This window comes from Electrophorus electricus, chromosome 26, assembly GCF_013358815.1.
Source record: "Electrophorus electricus isolate fEleEle1 chromosome 26, fEleEle1.pri, whole genome shotgun sequence".
Taxonomy (NCBI): Eukaryota; Metazoa; Chordata; class Actinopteri; order Gymnotiformes; family Gymnotidae; genus Electrophorus; species Electrophorus electricus.
The window spans coordinates 9,200,287-9,226,085 of NC_049560.1; the positions used below are offsets into that span (position 1 = coordinate 9,200,287).

General features: G+C 47.4%; 1 protein-coding gene across 1 annotated transcript in view; it reads right to left on the reverse strand.

Moving 5' to 3' along the window:
• Positions 1-7,897: 7,897 nt before the first annotated feature.
• The window catches only part of tbl1xr1a (tbl1x receptor 1a), a 29,590-nt gene continuing 11,688 nt past the window's right edge, over positions 7,898-25,799 (reverse strand). The window contains exons 2-16 of the mRNA XM_026996788.2: positions 20,751-20,816; positions 12,930-13,032; positions 12,605-12,750; positions 12,272-12,491; positions 11,735-11,867; positions 11,290-11,431; positions 11,151-11,214; positions 10,967-11,064; positions 10,821-10,881; positions 10,405-10,526; positions 10,236-10,310; positions 10,000-10,127; positions 9,729-9,894; positions 8,917-9,018; positions 7,898-8,213 (exon numbers count right to left, since the gene is read on the reverse strand). Coding sequence (XP_026852589.2) covers positions 8,187-8,213; positions 8,917-9,018; positions 9,729-9,894; positions 10,000-10,127; positions 10,236-10,310; positions 10,405-10,526; positions 10,821-10,881; positions 10,967-11,064; positions 11,151-11,214; positions 11,290-11,431; positions 11,735-11,867; positions 12,272-12,491; positions 12,605-12,750; positions 12,930-12,987 — 1,542 coding nt within the window. The 5' untranslated portion in view covers positions 12,988-13,032; positions 20,751-20,816 and the 3' untranslated portion in view covers positions 7,898-8,186. The remainder of the gene's footprint in view (positions 8,214-8,916; positions 9,019-9,728; positions 9,895-9,999; positions 10,128-10,235; positions 10,311-10,404; positions 10,527-10,820; positions 10,882-10,966; positions 11,065-11,150; positions 11,215-11,289; positions 11,432-11,734; positions 11,868-12,271; positions 12,492-12,604; positions 12,751-12,929; positions 13,033-20,750; positions 20,817-25,799) is intronic.

Sequence of the window (25,799 nt, forward strand, 5' to 3'; positions counted from 1 at the left end):
GACACTTTGAGGTATGCCTGTTCAACTACTTGTTCATGCAAACATTTAATCGGCTAATCACACGGCAGCAAGTCGGAATATTTAGACACGCAGACATGGTCAAGACGACCTGCTGAAGTTCAAACCAACATCAGAAATGGACAAGAAAAACGATTTGAGTGATTTTGAAGGTGCCGTGGTTGTTTTTTTGTGATAGACAGGCTGGTCTGAGTATTTCAGAAACGCTGATCTACTGGGATTTTACGCATAATCATTTCTAGGGTTTACAGAGAATGAACTTAAAGAGAGAAAATATCCAGTGAGCAGCAGCTCTCTGGGCAAAAATGCCTCGTTGATGCCTGAGGTCAAGGGGGCAAAGCCTGACTAGTTTGAGCTGTAAGAAAGGCAACAGTAACTCAAATAACCACTCGACAAAACCGAGATATGCAGAACAACATCTCTGAATGCACAACACGTTGAACACTGAAGCAGACAGGCTACAGCAGCAGAAGACCACACCGGGTGCCACTCCTGTCCGCTAAGAACAGACAACTGAGACTACAATCCACACGGGCTCACCAAGATAAGACAACAGAAGATTGGAAAAATGGTCCCTGGTCTGATGAGTCTCGATTCCTACTGCGACATTCAGATGGGAGGGTCAGAATTTGGCATAAACAACATTGAGGCACGGATCCATCCTGCCGTGTGTCAACGGTTCATGCTGGTGGTGGTGTAATGGGGTGGGTGCACATTTTCTTGGGACACCAGGGGTCACTTTATACCAACTGAGCATCATATGAACGCCACAGCCTACCTGAGTATTATTGCTGCACATGTCCATCCCTTATGACCACAGTGTCCCCATCTACTGATGGCTACTTCCAGCAGGATAATACGACATGTCACAAAGCTCAGACCACCTCAAATTGGTTTCTTGCACATGATGAGTTCACTGTCTTCAAATGGCCTCCGCACTCACCAGATCTCAATCTAACCTCAGGGATGTGGTGGAACAAGAGATTCACATAACACATGTGGATGAATATGAAGCAACTGTGTGGTGTTGTCATGTCAATATGGACTGAAAAATCTCTGAGGAACATTTCCAGCACCTTGTTGAATCTGCCAGGAAGAATTAAGACAGTTCTGAAGGTAAAGGGGGGCCCAACCTGGTTTTAGCAAGGTGTACTGTATGTGTGTGTGTGTGTGTGTGTGTGTGTGTGTGTGTGTGTGTGTGTGTGTCATTGCATTATAACAATATAGAACAAATGTGTTTTTTTATGGAGGATTTTTTTTCTTGCTACACACAGCCAATGGGAACAAGCCCCTGACATACAGTAGCCTTGCAGATCTCGTTCTCATGTTACCTGTTTTGATATCTCAAGTTCTGATTCACCCACAGCTCTTTTCCTTGGCTGCAAATGGAGTTGAATTCCTGGGTGTAATAGTGTTCGGTGTGGGACTGCACAGAAGCATTAAGCAGTAATCTGCAAAGACCTTTGTCTCGGGGGCGCACAGTGAGACGCCACGGCTAGCAGGAAAATTTGTGATCTAATTTAGAGGCACTGAGCCGTTCAGTCTACCCTCTGAGGACATTTGGCATCGTGATCCATTCCGTTCCTCTTTGTTTTGGAGCGGTGTCGCTCCTCGGAACCCGTCCAGGACAGCTGTCCGATGGCGGGAGGGGGTGTTGTGGGCAGATTCTGAACCTGCAACGTTTCACATTGTGGGTGGAGACTGCAGATGTCCCAGCGCTGCTGTGCTATGGATGTGTAGTCTTTATATGAACTCAAGTGGATGTAACCTCCATATCAGCATCCTGGGGATGTGCTGCTGTTCACCAAAGCTTCTCCACCCACACGGGCACTTGCGTTCCCTGTCAAGAGAACAAAACGGAACGTGATGAAACATGCGTCTGTATGACATGACTGTTTTATTAGCGTCACTAGCTGTACATCCTTTAAGTTCACACCACAGTCTTACGTTTCTGCTGAGATTCCAGAAGTAAGGCATCAACCAAACGACCAACCTCAGTGACTGTGACAGATGATGTTTATACAGATGATGTCTGATACAGGGTTGGGGACGGATGGAAGTCTGATAAAGGGACGCGAGGTGTGATTTTTGCCCGGTTGGCACGGCCATGACTGAAATGTCAGACGTGATTCAGAAGGGCCTGTGCCGAACGGATAACGGATGCAGCCTTGTGCGGGTGGAAATGCAGCACGCCTACGTCCAACACTCCATCTCTTCCACGCTGTGTTGTGTTCAGTAGCCTTATATGACGCTACATTGGCCATAAGAATCTCTCCCCGCAGTCTGCAGTGACCTTTTGACACGTCACCTTTCTGACACATGTAACCCCAAGGAGCGTGTCCCTACCACCGCGGTGGGTTTGAAAAAAAACAAGAGCTCCTTTTTAATGTTTATCTGATTCTCCACATCAGATGAGCCGACTGGCTGCGGCTTCAGGTGGTTTTATCTTTGCTTTCCTTTGTGTGCCGTTGTAAGCGGTACCTCTGACGGCGAGGACACAAAAGACTCGTCCCTGGCTCGTGCGTGCAGCTCCCTGACCGATGCACTTCTTGCTGGTTCTTTTGTTCTTAAGTTTTCTGTGCAGACACGAAAAAAAAAAAAACCTCTTGCCACACACACACACACACACACACACACACACACAAATCTATAGGGACATCGGCAGGTCTGCTTATCAGTCATGGTAATTGCTATGAATATCTGGACTGGGTTGTGACGGGTCTTTTCACATTGATTATACAGCGGTTCTTGCATTTTAAGCACTTCAACTAGAAAACATGGACCCTTTCAGGTTTAACAGGAGTCTCGCTCTGCGTGGCTGGGTCTCTCTCTCTCTCTCTCTCTCTCTCTCTAAGGCAAAAAGCAATATTTACTGGCAATGTGTACACAACGGTTGTTTATGATGGTCAACCTCCGATCTCTTTGTTTTTCAAGAAATGTACACCGATGTAAGCAGATTATAAACAAATTGCACATGCAAACATTTTGTGTTTAATTTCTCATCGCCTCGGTACGCTTACGTTTCTGTTTTCTTGAGGAAGGCTGTGAGTGCCCTCTACTGGCTGCTGGTTGGTATTGCGGACAAACTTGCCCCCTCTATCTTTCCAGAAGGCAACAATAAAGGATCCGTAGCACTAGGGAAGAAGCACATTTCAGAGTTCAGGACAAAGTCCATACACTCATCTATCCTACAGCAAAAAGTCACAAAAGCTAACTACATACGGGAAATGAGAAATGATCGCCGTTTTCATGATCTGTACGGTTTTGTTTGAGGAGTGCCAACCATTTACGCTCGTCATTACGCATGTCAAGGAGGGGTTAAATGCTATGAATAAATTCACAGTTGGTTTCAGCATTTTCCGATTATGACTCGTAGGTAGTGGCGTTTCTCCTGGGTGCTAGATCACTATAACTGTGTATACTTCTATGTAGTACTTTTAAAGCATGTTTGTTCTAAATATTACAACGTTAAACCTTTTTCGGTATAATAACTTATGAAAGAAAGCTGTCAGTTAACCAGAAAAGAATGGACGAGTTTAATCCTGAAAACTACCACTGATGCCTTTTTGGTACTCAACAATATAACATTCATATTCTCTGGAAAACACCAGACAATAATAGACAATAATATCTAAACCTGACATCGGTGGAAGTCCTCAGTGCGTCTCTAATGTACAATTAGATCTGGTGTCTTAATGAGAATGAGATAATTGAGCGTGCTCGTGAGACGAACCCATCTCTCACGTGCCATCAAATATGTGAGTAAACACGAGACGACCCGGTGTTGACCCCTCCTGTTGCTGGGGCAACAGTGTGTTGTGGGGGCAATGGTGTGTGTTGAACAAATGATCAATGGCCACATGTCAAAAAATAAACGTATTTTCACCAATGAAGTTCAGAGAATGAGACGTAGATGTTGGATGTACTTGCCTCGAGCTACCTTTTTATATTTATTTACAAGCAGAACTTTCTTTTATGTAAAGGTGGCATGACGGCAATCACCAGCATAAAAAGCATTGCCCAGAGGTTTCCGAGCTCTTCAAAACTTCAACCATCAAACGATTTGTAAATGCGTTAGTGCATCACCTTCCGCTCACCCACCCGAACTGCATCCTTCAATTAAAAGCTTGAAAAAAGCCCAAAAAGATCACGCTTTCGGATGGCCTCGCCTGCGCGTGATCCCAACAGCAGCGGGTCGTTTCACACACCACCTGCTGCAGCCTCGACACTCTCCACTCCTCACACACCTGCTCTGTAGCTTTACCTTTAACACCAGAAACGGTTTCCCAGTGCAGAATATGATGGCGGCTTTGAAAAGTACTTTCTCACTTTTGTAATCCAATGATCTACATTTTCTTCCTCTCGTTTCTTTCCCCCTGCTTTCAGGGGGTGGGTTGGGGTCCGTTCTGGCATTTTGGATCATATTAATCGCGTCTGGGATCCAAAGGTTGGTTCTTATTCGAGTTTGATGTGGACATATAATCATGGAAGCCGGTGATGCGTTATGTATGTATTGGGTTTAAGGCGATCGGCGCGATCTCACTTTTTGATTCTCTTTATTTATTTTATTGCCTGTGTGGAATTGAAGTGCCACTTGTTTACGGTCCACACAGGACAGCCCATGAATAATTTGACTTGGGAAAACGAGCTTGTTGCCATAGAAAGCGATGGAAAAGCCGCCTCCATGTGGTTGCCAAGATACAGCCATGCCCCGGCGCTTCCATGGTCGCGTGGTGCAGGAGCTCTGGAAGAAGAAGCCTCATTACTTGTAAATCCTGCTTTTCCATCCCAGGGATTTGTCATTACGTCGGTCAAGGTTGTTTCCTTTTCCCTAAACATGGAAATGGCCTTGTTTTGTCTTCCTGATGCAGAGTGCCTTCAGATCAGAGGCGCACGTGTGTGTGTGGGATTCCTTCCCTTTCTGTTGGGGAAACATGAGACACAGCCGATGAGGGGTTGTGTTGGGGGAAACGTGAGATGCAGCCGATGAGGGGTTGTGTTGGGGGAAACGTGAGACGCAGCCGATGAGGGGCTGTGTTGGGGAAAACGTGAGACGCAGCCGATGAGGGGTTGTGTTGGGGGAAACGTGAGACGCAGCCGATGAGGGGTTGTGTTGGGGGAAACGTGAGACGCACACAGCGTGGGTTCTGGGCTCCTGCACACGCTCCTGTAATGTCAAGCACCACCATGTACAAACAGTCCACCGTCCTGAAGCTGCACATATTCACTGACTTCACCCGATGTGTTATCAATGATCATGTACTGCATTGTACTGAGTGTAAAAAGATAAAAAATAAATAAACATTTGGTACAAATATCTGTAGTCCTCTGGTTTCCACTAGTGTAGCATTGTTTATCTAGATATCTATTGAAATGTATCTTTTCACATCATCAGAATTGTCATTCTCACCCCTAATCAGATTACCCATAATAACTCCTCACCTGGCTGTCCCTCCATGCTCTACTTCACACCCACATCTCTGAGGTTTATATTGTTATGACGTTCAAGTCTGGAGTGTTTTAAGAAAGGAAGTGTTCTGATCTGATCTTTAGGCTCACTTCTCAGACTGCTGGGAAATGCTGGTGTCAAAATCATAAATGAAAGGATTACACATGTCGTAATATCAAAATATATTTTTATTTTGGACTTCTGATTTAAATGAGAACAAATGAACGCAATGCAAGGTGCGTGGGGGGTGTCGGGAGTCGGCCGGGAGAAGAAGGGTGTGGTGGGTGGAAGGAAGGCTGAGTATGCGCACTGCTCGTGACCTCCACCCAGCGCGCTCGTCCTGTACACAGTCCAAGAGGCCTAGTCAAGTTCTCCAACAGTCTTTTTTTTTTTTTAACTATTTTTTAATAGCTACAAAGAAATATGAATTACAAAAGTACTAAAAGAGTACAAAAGTTGTGGGGGAGTGGAGAATTCTGGTAGTGGCAGAATGAGAAGAGGCAGGCAAGCACACAGATTATGCAGAAACAAAACAAAAAGAAAACTAAAATACCTTTGAAATAAAAGTTTAAACCTTTCCGCTGTCGCCCTCTAATAGTGTTCCGATGGCAATGTCCAGTTAACGTAGATGCCTTTTGTACAGGTCCTCTACACTTAAAATTAAGCCATTAACATATAAGGCTCACAAACAGAAGGCGTGACCCTGGAGCAGGGCATACATTAGTGATGACAGCACCCCCTACAGGACAATTACAGCATGATCTGAAACGCTTTGGAGCCTGATGGCTCAGCCTGAAGTTCTGAAGATCTTTCCAGGTTTTCCTAGAACACTGAGTTCTGGAAAACATCTAAACTTCTAAATGCTGATAACGGAAACAAAGTTCTGTTATCAGCATTTAAAGAAACAAAGAAACTGCTAGTTCTGGTTGAAAGCCAAGTTGACAACCTGCAACACAACCGCACACTGGTCACCGATGATTACCCAGATCGGATCAGGCATCCTTGCATGCTAAATTTGTCCACTTGAAGGGCAGTTATACTGAAGATTTTAAGGACAAATTTAAAATGAGTTTAACACATTTTCTCACTTCACCTCAAGGGCTTAGACTTGCCTTAAGTTTCAAGTTTTCCTTTGGAAATGCATCTTGCTTTTACCCATATAGTTCTTTGATATTTTTCACTGTTTTAATGCATCTATTACCCTGTGATAAACTGTATATACACAATACTGGTAAATAAACGTCAAAACCCAGCATGACTTGCATGCTAATGTGGGCCGGTCTCCATATCCAAGGCTGTTATGGATGTTGGCATTCATTAAGGCTCCTCTCAGCATTAGCTGGACTAAAAACAGACAAACCAGTATAAACTGGTTGGAGAGTCACAGAAGAGTAAGGAACCACCTAGCGTTACACTGGGAACGCAGCCGGCAGAGTAACGTGTGACTACTGTTTTGGTCAGGTGCTTGCAGCGTCAGAAGTGGAAGGTGATCTCTGCAAGCCCTCGGACACCATTCCAATCTACAGTATGGGCCTTGCACGGAAAACTGTGTTCAGAGAAGAATCCACGTGTGGTGTGATTGTTCAGCAAGCAAGATGTTGACAGACAGGCAAATATACTCAACAGAAAAGGGCAGGTGTTTTGCTGAAGTCACAAGTCAGTACTAAACTCTTTGAACAGTCACGCGTTATTAAGACTGGAGGGATTTCCACAAACTTAAAGAAAACTCAGTAATGAAAAATCTAGTCATTTAGACTGAAGAACCATGAAGCCTGCAAAAATGTTGTGAAACTTGAGGCAAGTCTTCCCTGTCCATCTAGACACTGGAGACCGAACGCAGGGGGCCTGACCATAGCTTTCAGGCATACTGTTCAGAACTCATTTTCACAAGAAATACATTTCTGGAACCTTCTCAAAAATGCAAATTTGCTCTGGATGTAATGCATGCAACAGCAGAGTAGTAATGGCAGTTGACCGTCTAGGCAACACACTTGTCTCTCCATGTGCCCTGCACAATCCAAACACAAAACCCTTAACTGTTGCGGACCTGTTATTTAAGTATCTAGTTCAGTTCAGAAATTCACGTCACCTTTTGAAAAACAACAACCAAATTTTAAAAAGACTGCGTCCGGATTTTAACAGTAGACCTGCGCATCAACTACAACAGAAAGTTAAAGAAAAGTTAAGACACACACCCTCACATTCCCCCACTGGTTTTTAACCACAAAATGTACAGTACCAAAAGACTTTAAAGAACTGTATTCTGCGAAACAAAAAAGGAAGAAAGATGATTTTTTTTTTTTTTCCATGCAGCTGTGAATTTAAAAATGTAAAATGTCGAAAAAGAGACAGAGCACGTAAAACACAAAAGTCAAGAGAAGGAACAGAAGCAGATAAGTGTGCACACTGAAATGGGACTAACAACAAAGATTAAAATCTTTTCGCTCATTTATTTTGATGAGATTGGTTTGAAGAACAAATAGTAAAATATCTTCCAAATTTGGTAAATATACCAGTCCTTTTTTTTCATCTTCTTCTTTTGTATTTTTCTCCGCCGGCGTTACTTACAAAAGTCCCCTCCCGTGGGCTAGAATCGTTTCCACTCTGTTTCCTCTGTCTGCGGCTGCCATGGTACGATAGGGACTGTAACAGTACATGGGGACAGTCATTTTGGCTATGTACACATTCATAGTCGGTCCATGGCTTCCAGCAAGCAGCGTTATTTCCTCAGATCTAATACACAAACCTGAAAAGAAGAAAAGGGGGAAAACACACGTTTCAAGACATTAAAAGTACCGTCTCACGCGTTTAACCTCAAACGCACGACACACTGGAGATGCTTGTGGGACGCGGGGAGGGAGGTGTGGGGAGCGGAGAGGGAGGAGGGCAGAGGGAGGTGTGGAGCGGAGAGGGAGGTGCGGGGACCGGAGAGGGAGGTGCGGGGACCGGAGAGGGAGGAGGGCAGAGGGAGGTGTGGACCGGAGAGGGAGGAGGGCAGAGGGAGGTGTGGACCGGAGAGGGAGGTGTGGGGACCGGAGAGGGAGGTGTGGAGCGGAGAGGGAGGAGGGCAGAGGGAGGTGTGGAGCGGAGAGGGAGGTGCGGGGACCGGAGAGGGAGGTGCGGGGACCGGAGAGGGAGGAGGGCAGAGGGAGGTGTGGACCGGAGAGGGAGGTGTGGGGACCGGAGAGGGAGGTGTGGACCGGAGAGGGAGGTGTGGGGAGCGGAGAGGGAGGTGTGGAGCGGAGAGGGAGGAGGGCAGAGGGAGGTGTGGAGCGGAGAGGGAGGTGCGGGGACCGGAGAGGGAGGTGCGGGGACCGGAGAGGGAGGAGGGCAGAGGGAGGTGTGGACCGGAGAGGGAGGTGTGGGGACCGGAGAGGGAGGTGTGGACCGGAGAGGGAGGTGTGGGGAGCGGAGAGGGAGGTGTGGAGCGGAGGGAGGTTTGAACTCACAGAGCCGTCCGATGCACTCGCACCCACTTTGTCACCAGACGCGTTCCAGCAAACTTCAAAAATGCCCCCTGTGCCCCTGTAGCTGTGCACCAACGCCCCGGTCTGTGGAAACCAAAGGAAATGTCTTCAACTAGCAGAACTTCCAACGTGCCCAGGTCCACCAATGACGCAATCATTAAAACTGCCTTCAGTGGAGTCAACAAAACGGTGCTTTGCTCACACTCCAATGTGCATATTAATCTGCATAATTCAAATCATTATTACAACCAAGTCTATTCATTTCCTACAGCTACAGTAGTTTTAGCGAGTATGGTTTCTTAAGTGAAGTTATTCCTCCTTCCAGACAGTCGTAAAACACTAGCAGAGAACGGGATGATTGCATTTTGGCTTCGATTCAAATCTTTCTGGAAGGTTCTGCAGGATGTCCATTCCTCTGGCTGGACTCGCACGAACGCAGTGGCAAATGTTTTACGAGCAGGTACTCTCAGACTATCGCAGTACAACCACCAGCCTGGACATAAAAGCAAAGCTGTAGCTCTTCGCCCAAGTTTGGTCTGAACAACTTTTCTTTGAGCGTTTTTTAGTTAGTCGGATGCACGCCTACAGTTACAGTGTGCATGAACCTGTGCACTACTCTTACCCTTTGCTTTGCTTTAATCTAATTTTAATGCCACTATTCTGGTCCTGCTTGCGCTAACCGGTCGCAGGTTACCGCCGCAGTGCAGTTCTCTGAGCTGCCTGGAGAGATACAAGCGCAGAGAGACACAGAGAGATGCACAGACAGACAGAGAGAAAGAGATAGCGCCTCTCACCTGTGTGTTCCAGATGTGGACACACTTGTCGAAGGATCCGCTGGCCAGATGCCGCCCGTCAGGACTGAAGGCCACGCTGTACACAGGCTCCTGGTGTTTGGTTAGCGTGTGGATGCAGATGCCCCTGTCCACATCCCATAGCCGCACGGTGGAGTCGAAGGATGCGCTGGAGGGTCACACGCAAACGAATAAACAAACCGCGCCGTGCGGGCCGCGCGGGCCGCCCAAACGCCGAGTCCAGAGTCGAGCGTGAGACGTGCGTCGGGATTACCTAGCGAGCATGAGACTGGCGTTGGGATTGTTGGTGCCAGGGCCAGTCGGACTCCACTTGATGGTGTAAATTTCTTTGTTGTGAGCTTGCAGGTCATGAACACACGTGTCTTGCTTCATACTCCAGATCTAAACACACATACAGAACCCACAGGTTTGGAAGAGATCGAGGAACAGATCGGGGGGGGGGCGGTCCGAGCGGCGCCTCCTAAACGGCGCGCCCGGCCCACGCCTTACCTTAAGCGTCATGTCATCAGAGCAGGAGGCCAGCAGGTTGCCGGTTGGATCCCATTTGATTGCGTTCACCTCGTTCTGGGGCGCAGGAACAGAGAGCAGAGGTCACGGCCAGGGTGAGAGACATCAAGCCCACGTCTGTCCCCCCGGCCAGGCGGCGGGACGTTCTTACCGTGTGTCCTTGGAATGTTTTGATGGGCCGGTCCTGACTCAGCTTACAGACGTGGATGCACATGTCCGTGCTGCAGGACGCGAACGTGTTGTTGCTCTGCCAGTCCACGTCTAACGCGGGAGCTGAAGGCACAGGAGAGGAACAGGATGCTGAGCTCGTCGAGACAGGCACACAAACTCGCCCCCAACCCACCCCGCATCTACTGCGCCACGCCCCTGGCCCGGATGATACCACAGCACCGCTTAGGTGTGATAGTTCCACTCCTACACACACTAGTACGGATGTCCGTGCACGCAGGTCTTAGAATTGCTAAGCAACTGCACGCTTTTGCAGAAAAGTCTCTTCGCATCTATTTGGTGCATCTGAATGCAGATTGAGAGCAGGATAGAGCAGTAATGCAAGGGATAGACCAGTACCTGAATGAAAGGGAAATTGTTGCTTGGCCTCCCCTGTGTGAGCGTCCCAGATAATTGTTGTCTGGAACAGACGCGGACATGCCAGTCACTACGCACGCTGACCAATCAAACAGCAAACAAGTTCACAAACGCTTCCCTTTATGTACCTTGTCTACACCGGCACTGAGGATGAAATTTCCTTTTTTGTTCCATTTCAACGCAAAGATGGGTCCTTTGTGCTGGCCCAGGGTGCTGGCGAGGTTACCTGCAACCGACACGGTCCGAGCGTCACCACGCGAACGCCACAACAAACCCCGCCGCGCAAGGCCGAGGGGATCCGCGCGCACTCACCGTCCTTAGTCCAGATCCTGGCAAAGCCGTCGTAGGATCCTGTGGCTAATAACGTGCCCTCACTCTGTGGAACGGAACAGACATGTCAAGGTCCACCGCGCGGCTCGGGAATAGCGGAAGCGCGGGCGCGAGGACTCACGTTCCAGTCTAATGACGTGACATCTTTGTTGCTGGGAACGTCCTGGCCACCCTCTCGTATGCAGTGCCGGAGCACAAGCTGCGTGGAACCGCTGGTGCTGTTCTCACTCAGGTTCCATATGCGGGCGGTGGAGTCCCCTGACCTACATGGGGGGGAGAGAGAGAGAGAGAGAGAGAGAGAGAGAGAGGAATAAGGGGCTATGCTGACAATTTTTTACCACTTCATTACCAATAAAGGGAGGCCCACATTCTGGCCCTTACCATGTACACACACACACACACACACACACACACACACGTAAGAGGTGTATTTGAACAGAGAAATCACCACACCGTGCGCCCCACCCAGTCTGAGCTAACGGCTGGATGAAGACCAGTGCGGGAGAGCCAGCTGGTTCTGCCCGTGCGGGAGGGGAGTGTTGAGAGGGTCCGGGAGAGGGACTGACCCGGAAGCGAGCAGGTCACTGACGGGGTTCCACGCGCAGATGAACACCTCGGACTCGTGACCTCGGAGCACCATGGCTTTGCTCTGGGGGATCTCCACGTCCACGTCCACCTCCATCATGTCGGCGTGGTTATCTGCACAGAACGCATCCCGCCGAGACGGGTGTTCAGCCCCGCGCACAGATGGCCGCTCACCACCGCAGGCCATGTGGATAACCAGTCTTCTGCCATGTTCTGCACACGGCGAGGTGGTACAACCTGCTAGTATCAGAGATCCAACACTTTAAACCATTTCCCTTTTAGTGCCTGCCCGTTTCAATTGCGTTTAATGCGGGTTTTTTGGTTTTTTTTCTGAACATTTAAATAATAGTAATAATAATAATAAATAATAATAATAAATAATAGCACTGGCCCATTTGAATAACTTTCATTAATGTAATCATGTTTTTTCGCTCTCCTTTGCATTGCAAGTCAGTTAAAATAAACCAGCCAACAGCGGGGGGGAAGGGCGTGGTCAGAGAGAGGTCGGCGTGGCTCACTCGGTAAGACGTGCCCGCCGTTCTCCTCTCCGTTGGCCGTGTTCTCGCCGTTCTTGGCGCCGGCCTGCAGGTTGACGCTGGGGGCGGGAGGCACGGTGGCAGCGGCCTGCTGAGCCAGCTTGTCCCGGTACGCCTGCTGCCTCGTCTGCACCACGTCGGGCATCACGGCGTCGATCAGCGACAGGGACTCGATCGGCCGGCCGTCGAACAGCGTGCCGTCCTGCACACGGGACGGGTGGAGCGTTAGCCCTGACCTTTCCTCGTGGGCTCGGGCGGAGGGGCGCCAACCCTCCCCAACCCCCCACCCCTGGGGAAGCGGGGCCCGGTCCTCACCTCGTTGATGCTGACTTCTGCCTCCACATACTGCAGGCCCTTCTGGATGATGGAGATGAGGGCAGCAGGGGGCACCAGGGCGCCGTTGATGTTGGACTGGCTGATGTGGCTCTCTATGCCGAACGTGAAGGCCGAGTGGGAAAACCCTGCCGGTGGAAAGGGTACGATCATTCACTGTGTGTGTGTGTGTGTGTGTGTGTGTGTGTGTGTGTGTGAGTAACGAAAACCCAGCACGTGCACAGATGTGGTTCGGCTCGGCCGCACAGGTGCGAGCCCGTTCCAGCGTGAAGCCGCGTGTTCGCCTTCAGAAGGGGCGTGAACGCACCTGACTCCTGTAGGTATCTGTACACCAGGAAGTTGACCTCATCACTGCTTATGCTCATGTTTACACAAGCTTACACCATGAGGTCAGCACAGAGGACACAGGCCTGCAACGAATGAACAGAAGAGAAATGCGTCAACAATGGGTCGGTTACTCTTAACAACATGAGGAAGGGTGCAAACACAGAGGTTTCCGCTCCGCAGACTCTGGGTATCAGCTGGTGTGTAGAAGGACTTTCGTGCTGTTAAACTGGATTAACAGATCTACCTGCCGAGACAGAGACGTGGTCTGCTGGCAGGATACAAGCCTGGGTGGTACGGGTCTCTTCTCTCCTGCATAGTTCAACAAGCTGCAGTTCCACGTGCCACCATTACAAGATGGTGGCACTGTTGTATCAAAATCACCAGGCAGGGCAAACTCAGGACTGTGGGGGGTAGTCTATTTTTACACCGAGTTACTTGAAAATGTTTGGCTCTACTGAACTTGACACTTACATTTGGCCTACTATTAGGCTCTGTGGTGTCAGCGCCAGAGTGTCAATAAAATTAACTACCCTGATCCATTCCATAGCTCAGATCACTTGTTCTGGTGTTGTACTGATATGAAAATTCTTATGCAATATAGATATTACCATTTTCATTGTTTATATGGGACACGTGTATTTAGCACATTTAAGTACAAATGTCATTTAAAGGAACTTTGTCAAATACAGTAAAGAAGCCCACTGTTACTGCAACCTTCAGTCAGCCTTGTTTACTACTTTGTTTACTTCAAAATAACATCAAAATAAAGTAAGTGGACACTGTTAAGATACAATTGTCAATGAAGATTATAAATTCATACATACTGTCCAGTGACTTTAAGCGTGTCCATAAACGTCTAGTAAAGAGGGCAAGACAATTCTGTCACAGAAGAACACTTCCCCCTACAACACACTTTGACCCACTTCAGTGTTAGCTGGGAGAAAATATGATGACATGCCTCCATCGAAATCTGTTTTGTTGCAGAACCCGGCCTATTGCGTAATGGTTAACCAGCTACACACGGCTGAGCTCGACAAGTGTAGTTAGGCCACCCGACACTGCAGACTTGCACATGGCCTGGTTTACACAGAGCCCCGTGGACCCTGTGGCCTGATGAGTCACAGCGTTGATGGGCAAAGAAGTGATTCCACTACAGCAATCCCCTCTAGAGCAATCTGTCCGGGAATCCTCAAAACACATCAGGACAGCAGCCTGCAGAGACACTGCACCGACCTCCTGAGAGCAGTATCCCACCGATCTGCTCCGCTACCCAGACTTAACCCAATCTCCCTACGCTAGTATCCCTCCGATCCGCTTCACTACAGAGCTGACACTAGTGATTGATTTGTAAATCCCCTCTGACCACTATTGCACTGTGAAAACAATATAACACCACATTATTTTTCCTCGTTGTACTTTTTTTGTTGGGGCAGTAAAGCATTTACCACCATTAGCCCTTATCACAATACTTGAGACTTCAGGTATAACTCGGTCCCGTTTTAAGTAAAGCACACAACAGTACAGGGTCTGTACAAATGCTCCACACATTCTCTGCGGGGAACACGTCAGGACTACAAGCAGGCCAATCCTGCTTCAGGCAGGCCAGTCCAGCACCCATAGTCTTTTCTTCTGCAGCCAGTGAAATATCCAGGGGTGTCCCTGGGAAAGATATCCTCTTAAAGGCAGCAAATGTTGCTCCAAAATCTTTATATACTTTTCAGCATTGCTGTCACAGAAACTCAAGTTACCTTTCCCAAGGACACAACCCCATACCATGACGAACCCTGGATTTGGGACTTGTTGCTAATAACGGTGTGGATGGTCCTCTTCTTTGGTCTGGAGGACACAGCGTCCAAATCTTCCATAAAAGACTTGAAACAGTGACTCATCTGACCATAGTACGTTTCCACTGTGTGACGGCCCAGGCCTCCGCGCCCAGAGAAGTTGCCGCCACCTTTGGACGTGGTTTTAACTGCCATTTGTGTACGTAACCACGTACTGTAGCGCTTGACAAAGGTCGGCCAAAGTCATCTCGAGCACGTGTGGTTATATCGCTATAGACGAATGGTGGTTCTTGCTGCTGTGCAGTCTCAGGGGTCAGTGGTCACCCCATGCTTAAGCCTTGGCTTGCGGCCTTGCCCTTTCCGTACTGAAATTCTTCCGGATTCCTGGTATAACATTCAACATTCGTCAGCAAAGTGGAGATCCTTGGTCTAATTATGCTCCTTAATAACTAGCCCTTACCTGGATGCTGTTTTTGTACCAAATCATGATTCCAATCACCTTTTGGCATCACCTGTTTCAAATCACATCATTATTTAATTATATTACCTCATTACTAACCCTAAATCGCCCCTAAATTTGAAAGCGTCACGGGCCTAAATGGCAGAAATGGACGTATGTTTACAACCCGAAATAAAGCCGACCAGACGAAACATGGAATATTTTTATCTGCCTTTTCCACACCATCCCACCTTTCTCTGATTTGGGGTTGTAAAACGTGAAATGGCGGGACACGGGAGAGCCTCAGCCTGTTGGGGAACATCGTTACAGATCACGTGTTTATACGGAGAAGAAAAGCGAAGAAATGTTCCTCATCCCCCTGCGGAAGAATGTGCTCAGCGTTTGCCATCATAGGATGTGGTTTGTTTGCAAACTAAACAGTTTTCCTTCGCGCTCTCTTCCAGATTCCAGTGAAGACCAGAAACACTCATTTCTATATCGCGGGCATTTCTGAGTGGTGAGGCTTCGGTCTATTTCAAGAGAGCACAGCTGTGGTGATGAAACACTTCTCTGTCTTCTCTGTCGCTTTGTCTCCCTGCTGCAGACAACTCAGCAACTCGGGATGCTTTTTGGGGACGCTTTATTTTTTTTTTTTAAACTTCCTCTGCCAGCTCAACTGGTCTCATTAACATTACAGACACATACGGAGGTCTGCTGATATTCCAGAAGCAGCACTGGCTAAGATAAATGAGAAGATTTAAAAGGGGAAACATTTTGCAACACACACTTGGAGCTCTGTAGCTGGCTCAGTGATCCACGCTGGTGAAATAGGCCCACATCCGTGTATTTAACACGCGAAATAAAACACGAGATGCAGAGCCCAGGCCGCCGAGGTGATGGCGCTAACACGACAGCCAATCGGGTGATGGAAGCCGATGGCTTCCTTTTTAAATCGATGCATTTTATCTCGTGCCATAGCCAAATTAAATCTCCGCGGCGGTGCGGCGCTCTCATCCATATTATCGAGCTGTTGGATCAGCGGCTGATGGGAACAGCCCCCCTTCAATAAATCAGCCGTGAGGCGCCGGCCCACCTAGGCCGTGAAGAGCAGCAGGGATCTCCGAGCCTTCGCGGCTGGGAATGCTGGGTACAGAAGCCGCGGGTGGGGGAAACCCCTCTCTCCTGTCGCCCGCAACATGGGACCTCGAACAGCCCTTGTAAACGTACACCGAACGGCGAACCGCTCGACAAATTCACATAGTAAACCGCACATTGTTCTTGGGAACGAAAATATTGTGATGAGTCCTCCCCCATACAGCTGCTATCGTCTAACCATAGCTGGGGCTCGGAGTGCAAGATAATCTGCATCGTAGGATCAGACAGGGAGGTTGCGTAACCATGGAGTGCAAGCGTAGGGGCACTGAATTAGTGCCTGAAGGGGCTGCCTGGGAAAATGCTTCTCACTCAGACAGTAATGTAGAAAAGTGAAGCTACCATCAGCTGCGTGACAGGTCTGTGCTTAGGAGCTGTGTGGTGTAGCGAGCCTAACGTTATCAAACTTCCCAGCAAATTACCGCATCCAGATGCTAACAGCGTTATTGCTTATGGAAACAAAAAACTTACGACACACTCGCACACACATACACATGCACGTGTCCCATCAGTCAGAGGGGGTTTTTTCCAAAGTTCTCTTGACAACAAAACTCTTTGTCCACACAAGCAGCTGAAGGACTCGGTGCATAGTGAGAATGACGTGCTTTAGTCATTCTGAAATTCCACAGGACTTCGGGAGTCGCTCACGACATCAACACTGGCATCCTTGGTCTTCAGAGTGCGTGAAGACTCCCTGAAGGCATAAGCCTAATAGCTGGTTTTATTCCTTGCCTTTCTAGGTGACTGTCAAATTCAATCTCCAACAGTCCTGAGAGACACAGGATACCCCCTTCCCCCTTACAAAAAGGCAAGGTTGCCTGATCAGTCCAGCGCAGAACACCGGGCCGCGGTGTGTATGACAGGCCAGATGCTAGCAGACACTATCGCCACAGATTAGGAAGGATATGATGGCAAACTACTTGTGATGCAACACACTCACATAGAAGGAGGCAGATGTGGGAAAACGCGAGCGCTGAGATTAATGTTTCACCTCGCGTGACCTACTTTGAGCTTTGGGATCCATCAGTGCCAGTTTGACCATGGAGGGAATATTATCCAGCAGGGGTAGAAACGCATTACACCACCCCACCTCCGCCCCACTCCACATGCCTACGCTACGCTTGAGTGTCCTCCTGGCCTCGTAGAGGTCACCGTTTTCCATCGGGCTGGGGCGAAAATGACGACCACCTCATCCCTCTAGGGGAAGAGTTGTTGGAAGAACAATCGGGGTGTGTCAGCTGATTATCTGGAGTGTGTTTTACCATTAATTTACGAATCCTGTTCTGCTCCCGGTACACCACCCTCACCCAGAACCCCAAAGATCCTTCTATGCCTGAAGAAATGGGTATTCTATATGGATCTCATGGCAGTGAGGTCATTTCCTACACAAGTGTCTAGCTCCATGCAAGCAAAGTTGATCTTTTGCTATATGCAAAAGCATATTGGTATAAATTTCCAATGCTAATATACTAAGTGTCTATAGCCATGCTAAAATAGGACTGAAAATCAATGATTCAATATTCCAGACCTCTAAAAATCTTTACATTTGGAAGGTTTTTTTCTTTAGAAAAACATTCACTGTTATCTGATGACTTTTATACAAACAACAACAAAAAGGTCTACCGATTTTTTTTTTTTACAAATCTTAAAAAAATAATCCGCACAAAAAATAATTAATATGCAGTATAATGGTGGATTTTTAAATATCTTCAAAAAAGAAAAAAAGTGCAAGAGCTAAGGCCTAAGAGCTGCACAACAAGACGGAATATTGAGAAGTCACAGGGATCTCTTATCCTAAGGGGAGGGTTGTTGTTGTTGTTGTTGTTGTTGTTTTTAATTGACACAAACCTACATTTTTATCTCCATCACACAGGTGGAACAGTGACATCACCCTCTGTAGCTCAAGAGAATTGGGGGGGGGGGGCTTTCTGTTGCGGTATGATGGGGCTGATTCCTCAGAGACGGACCAGAAGTGAGCACTCCGGGGGGCTTTCAGAGTGGAATTTCCAAATGTGGGATGGTTTATCCCTCCATTAAAGACTGACTGACTAGAGGAAAATAAAATTATAAGGCTAGATCAAAGAAACTCAATAAAGTTATTTACGGTTGTTGGATCGTGTGAGTGGCTGGATGCATCAGAACTCCCACAGAAATCCCGTCTGAAACATCTGTGATTGGTCAAAATGCTCACAGCACACAAAAAAGTGACTCATTGGATGGCTCATTTACATGTTGCAGTTTGCTGTAATATTAGCAATATGGAGTCAGATATTGTAAAACAATTAACAACCAGTGTAATGTACGGCCCTGTACCAGAGACACATTTAGGGCTGTACCAATACACACAAGTTCAACACTATCTTCAATTCTGTGTTCAAGAATCAATTTGTTTTTCAAAAACTCGTTCTATAGAGCTGTAAATATATATACTACACGGTTCTGTTTGGGTAAAAGCCATGTTTTATTTCAAGAGATTCCAAAAGTGATATTGTTAAAGAGTACAAAAGAGCTCTAAACGACTGAAAAACCAACACTGTCTCACATAAGACCTCAGTACACAGGAGTCCCTCGGAAGAGAACAAGAGATGTGGCCAAGATAGAGTGACAAATTTTGAAGTGTTAAACGTTTGTTTTCAAATTTATATTTTTCATTAGACTCGTAGTTTTATTTACTATCTGATCATTTTATTCATATTCATATTCAAAGAGCCAACAGGCCCAGGTGTCTAATCCCACAGGCCCACGAGTTATCTACTCTAATCCCACAGACCCACAAATTTAATCCCACAGACCCATGAGTCATCTACTCTAATCCCACAGACCCATGAGTCATCTACTCTAATCCCACAGACCCACGACTCTAATCCCACAGACCCACGACTCTAATCCCACAGACCCATGAGTCATCTACTCTAATCCCACAGACCCATGAGTCATCTACTCTAATCCCACAAACCCATGAGTCATCTACTCTAATCTCACAGACCCACGACTCTAATCCCACAGACCCATGAGTCATCTACTCTAATCCCACAGACCCACGACTCTAATCCCACAAACCCATGAGTCTAATCCCACAGACCCATGGGTCATGTACTCTAATCCCACAGACCCATGAGTCTAATTCCACAGACCCACGAGTCATCTACTATAATCCCAGACCCACGACTCTAATCCCACAGATCCATGAGTTGTGTACTCTAATCCCACAGACCCACGAGTCTAATCCCGCAGACTCACGAGTCTAATACCATAGGCCCATGAGTCATGTATTCTAATACCACAGGTCCACGAGTCTAAACCCACAGACCCACGAGTCATCTACTCTAGTCTGACATTATAAGAAGAGCAGTGTGGTACATGTGAACCTGTTGTGCGACAGCCCGGCTTTCCTTAACTACATACATATTGTTGTAAATAAAACCCGCTGAGCGAAGTGATTGAAAGTATAAAGTACACCGCAAAATGGTCGGTAAACGGAGACGACCTGTACTGAGAGACGTGGGACAGTTAGACAGACAGCTGGGTAAAGGGGTCACGCTCTACTGAGCTGGAACCGAAGTTGAGTAAACTCACTAGACTAGAAGCGTTTTACTGGAAATCTCTTTAATCCACTTGATACATCTCAGCAGTACACAGTCTGAACTTGTGATCAGTAAATGAGGCAGACCCATTTTAGCTGTGCAGAGACCGTAACTCTAAAAGCCGCTGGGTTCTGAACTAAACTGGAATTTAACACGAACCACAGCGCACGGCCGGTTCGTCTCGAGGCTGGTTCTGGTTCGTCCAAAACCGCGCTAAACATGAACCATGAGCGTCGGTATTTAATTTAGCCCATGACTCCACTTGTGTTAGGGTTCAGGAACTGATAACTGAAGCTGAGCTGCTAGGACCATTTATTCTCTCCCACCAACACAGTTACCCCGATCCAGTCCGGCAGTCTAGTGGGCTGTGCCGCTCACTGTCACCACAGGTTGTCCGACAAAAAAATATCAACTAATGAAAACACATATATCTATAATATAAAAATTAAATATAGATTATAACAACTTAAAACAAATAAGGGATGGGAGATATGATGGAGGCATGAATTAAATATCAGACTGCTTTTTTGAATGAGGCGAGCTAACGCGCGTTGTTTACACAGCCTCTCTAAGCCTTTAGACAAACAGACTGAGCAATCTAACATCACCTACTGGAGTGGAAAGAACGAATAACAATAAACACCTTTTAACAAAAGTATGGATTTGGCGTTCGTCAAACGGTTTCCTCCAGCCGTCTGTGTCATTTTTCTCTTTAAAAACAGAACATTTGTCGCTGCTTCGTCGAGGGAACCGAAATGCAGAGTTGTGTAGTGAGGAGGATAAGGCAGCGTTATCGCTGAAGAGTGTGTCCGGATACGGGGCCGGAGGGCAGCTCCACTTACCACACTATCAACACTTTTTCCACAGTGCAAATGTTTTAGAAGGCTTCTGTCCAAGCGTCTCAGCACCTGTAATAACAGAGAAGGGTGGATTTTAGCAGAACTAGAGAAGTATCTGTGCAACGCAGACTTCTACTCGCTAAAAATATCACCCGCTTTGAGTGTATATGCATATGTAATGTACATCAGACTCACCAAGACCCATGATGTTATTATTTCGGGGAATAAATTGAATGGGGGTTTTTTTTTTTCCCCCTCTCTGGTATAAGAACAAGCTGAATCTGGAAATGAATACTTCTGCAAATCCAGACCACATCTTACAAACTGCAGGTAATGAAAGCGAGATTTTGGTGTATAGCCAAATGACAGTGCAGGGTTCACTGGAAAATGCTACGAGGCAAACAGCACGAGGCATTTTGGACTACAAGCGGCCCTCGAAAACAACCGTCCGGCCTGCGTGGGCTCACGTGGTTCGCGTGATGGTTCGCTGAGGGTTGATTTCCAAACTCTCTGACACCCTGATGTGTGCCTTCCTTTTGCTTTGCATACATTGGAGAAATATCCGAGGTTCTGCTTCCTACAGCAATGTCAGTTAAGGGTAACTCGCCTAATCTCGCCTTGCCCCAGAGCTTATGAAAATTGCATTTGCATGAGATTGCGCAGACAATGATCTTAAACACCATTTGTCTCCCACCATTCCGGACTGATAAATCCTGCCCTTCACCTAACTGCCGCAGCGTTAAAGGCACTTCATCCTGTTACTACGCCGTGCGGCAAAGACACCGGTCACAGCCCCGGTTTTGGATCGACCACGGGTATAAAAACACTGTTTAACCTTTTCTGCAAAGACTTGTGGAGTTGTTTTTAGGGGGTACGGGAAGGCCACCTGAGCTTGCGATTCTTGGGCCATCAGACACAACTCCGCACGCTCTGAGGGAAAGGGTTGGGACACGCGGGACGCTTCTGGGAGAGCGGCAGGATTGATCGGTCTTGGCTCGGCCCAGCCCGGTTCTCGTCTTCTACTTTTACGCGGCTGCACCACGCGCACGGGCGTGTCGCGGAAATAACATGTCTGGGTGTAATGCGGCACAGCTCGGAAAACTAGCATTTGGTACGCTAGGACACCTACATCTTCCTTCCTTACACCGGGAGGCAGGGATGGTTTCAACCTTCTGCACACAGTTAAATAGGTTGTCGAGGTGTATCATACACCATAGCAGGCTAAAAACTCATAGTAATCATGTCTATTTGTTACCATACAGTGTAACATCCATTATTATATCCAGGGACATTAATCAAGCACATTATTCCAGCATACACTAGGACACTGTTTGTTTGGAGAGGGACAGGATTCCATGACTACAGCGGGGCACTGTGTTTTCACTGCATGGTCGCTGGCCTTCTCATGGACACAACTTCCTTTTTTTTTCCCTTTTCTTGTTCCACTTCGCTTCTGTAAAGGTCCAAACCTCACCTTGTGCCCAGTCGTCCGTCTGGAGCCCCCATATCGCTCCACCTGCCCTTCCGGTCCTGCAACGTGTGCAGAGCACGGAATGACCACGTCACCTTCCAAGCTCAGCAAGATGCCAAAAGGTCAAAGAGACATCACTGCATGTGCATTTTTGACCCCAATAAAAAGAGGCCCTTTATTTCCCATTTCCTGTACTTCATCTGTAGCACTAACAAAGACAGATGAAGAGATCGTTGCGATCTTTCCTGTTAATACTGAAGAGGTTTTTTTATAGCTTTCCTGTTACCGTATTTAAACCTACTCACACCTAAACCATATGTTTACCTATCCGGACCACAACAGACAACACATTCCACATGGTGAGCACAATGCCGTGTGCTGGCTCTGAACAAGTACTGGAAGAGGAACGGACTGGTTTCCTCCAGAAAGTAAAAGCACCTGATCTGAAATAGCAGCGAGAGCAGGTTTTGGCTAACCTCAACGGTCTGTTTCCAGCTCGGAGAGAGAGAGAGGAGCTGGGATAAATGCTACTTACTTCAGAGCTCCTGAGCGTCTCCCCTACGTCTCTCCTCTGTCTCTGAACCGTCTCTCAATTGTCTCTCCTGTGTCTCCGAAGCATCTTTTTGTCTCGGAAACGTCTCTTTTCAGTCTCTGCAGCGTCTCTCTGCGTCTCTGCCACCTCATGTCTGATTTCTGACAGTGTGCCCCTCAGATTCTCAGGGAGCATTAACTACCAAGTTTCTTTTACTCCGCAAAAGTCATACGTTTTCAAAACCCTTGTGGATCCCCAACGAGGTGTAGAAGCCTTAACACGCCCCGTGTCCCAAATCTCCGCACGCACTAAACGGACCTTAATCGCCATTGGCCAAAGTCTTGACCTACCTGAGTAAATGTCCTCTGTTTCAGAGGGCACCTGAGCAGGTGGGCTTGGCAGAGAAAATACACTTCATAACATAACTCAGTCCCACACTACACCATGAGAACAAAATTATATTTAAAAAAAATAAAACCCATTAACCCTCTCAAAATCTGTGAGACCAGACGAACCCTCTCAAGCCAGTTAAAGATTGTCTGAATGGAGAGGAGGTAGTGTGATCTTCAACGGGAGAATATTAGTTCATCTAACGAGGTCTACATAAACCTGTAATCGCATTAGGAAACATGGTGAATGACTTAAAAATTGATCCACTGATTTATACTGAATTATACTCATTTATACTGACTTATACTGATTTATATTGAATTATACTGCCACTGGCATTTACAGACTGGAAAGAACCCCAAATTAACCTGTTACTTCATATACAGAACAACACACAAGAAGACAAGGAAAGATTACACATAAAACTATTTACTATGTTTATTTTAATAATACTTGCTGCACTGTGGACATGTCATCTAGCCTTATCTAAATCTCTGTTTTCACGCTCAATGTTTTAACCAAAAAAACAAGTTAAAATCCATTTAACAATTAGGCTCCTTTTACACACTGCTTTTACGACAGCAGGATAATGGCCATGCTCACACTCAGAGCACACACTCACAATGAGAGCACCTTCTCACACTCACACACTGAGCACACTCAGTGATCACACACCTGTAGTGCGTTTCCTTTTTTGCCAATCCACAGTTGGGACTTTAATCGCCCGGTTCCCTGGACCCAGTTCATGGCAAAGCCCTGAACTAAACTGGATTTTAAATACAGGGTGTAAAACCAGCAGCTACATATAGTGTGACTAAACACACCACCGCGTAAATATAATTACAGCAAAAAAGTCATTTTACTGCACAGTCAATCAGCACACTGGTCGTACAGGGAAGATAAGAGTCACGCAACCACTGATAGGAATGAGAAATCCAAAGTAAAAACCATTTTCTGAGAGCACCGTGCCGAAATTGAAACTTTAAAAATCCTCAAAATGAAACCCAGAGAAAAAAGGAAGCAGATGTCACTGTGTCTTTTCAAAGAGCAGTTAGTCATTCCACCTACACACCAGTGTGAGCGCAGAAACTGTGCTTCGGTGGGCCGGGGGTGCGGGGGCTTTGCTATTGCGGGCCTAATCTCTCCCGCACTAGACTGTGGAAAGACCACGCTGACTGTAGCCCACCCATCACCCACCAGCACAGGGGTACGGGAGGTGTTCGTTAACAACTGACAGAGCACCTGCCGTAGACAGCTAGACTTCCTCTGGGTGAATCAAGCGCACACGCACACACACTCCATTGTTCACAGAGGTGTTACTTCAGGCACAAAGCGGCCAGGAGAGACCCACTCGTGCGCACTTTGGCAAGCAGCCACACGGCACTAGCAGAAAGGTTATCGGCTCCATCATCTCGGCCACGTGCTCGAGCTGCCCTGGAAGTCGTTCCGAGTCATTTTCAGACGTGAAAAGCGTTCGGTACGACGGGCGAGGGATTGTGGCTGAAGAAAGCATGACGTACCATCGTCTTGGTGTGTAGGTTCGTTTGTTTTAGGGGTTCATCGTACGCTGGGTTCCTCCGAGGACTGTAAAGAGAACAATGGCCGCTAGCACACACGGTTTGTTTGAGCGTTACCAGGGCTTTGTTTGTAATATAATATGTTAATCAGGAATGTCAGCAAAGAAGGCGAGATTCCAGAAAAGCGGTTTTAGGGACGCAGTTGGAGATACTTCCTGGGGCTACGCGACACATGGGGAGAGTTTGGCGGTCCGAAATCGGAGAATTCATTCCAGAGTGCTCCGGCATCCTGAAGAGCTGTGGGGCGTCACGCGGGCGTGTCCACAGAACAGTCGCTTTTCATTTCCCAAAAAGAATACTACAAAATCGTCAAAAACGCCGCCATCAAGGTCTGGTGTTGCGTCTGTGAGCGGTGAAGCCGCCCCCGGGCCGGGCCAGGCCCACAGAGTTCCAGACAGCCTGCATTCCCAGTCCAACATGGCGCTGGAGCGTTTACAAGTGTGAACGCATAACTGCACCCGCAGGCGACTCAATGCCATAAAATTGGGTTTCATGAGGCTTTGGCGTAATTAAGCCCAGAAAATCACGATGTTGTGGAAGAGAAACAGAACGAGCAGTGTCGTGTGGCACAGCGACAAACGCAGAAGCGATCCTCGGGCTAGTGAGCTGCAGTGATCTTAATTATGCTCGTTAGGCGTTTGATATAGCCTTAGTGTTTCAGAAAAGCTCCAGGTCGCTCTCTCATCGAGCTCGCTTGCAAGAGGCACCTTTAGCAGTGCTTAGCCACGAGACCAGCTGCGATCCACACCGTCTCCCTCGGTTTCTATGACAACAGTGTTGGAACAATATCTGATGACAGAACTGACTGAGAGACAGGAAATATGATTTCAGTATTCAAACACATGGAAAATTCATTTTATAAGATTTTATAATCCAGCCATGGGGAGGTTACTATTGCTGTTCCTCGAGGCTTATTGCAGGGCCTGCAGGTCTGGACGCCTGACGCTGACCAAAATGCTGGCCATGTCTGAGGCAGCTTGTCTGGTCTTACCATGTGACCAGGTCAGCCTTCAGCCACACGCTGCTCAGGAACAGCTTCTCGGGCTGTGAATGAGTGTGAAAAAAAAAAAAAAAAAACCATC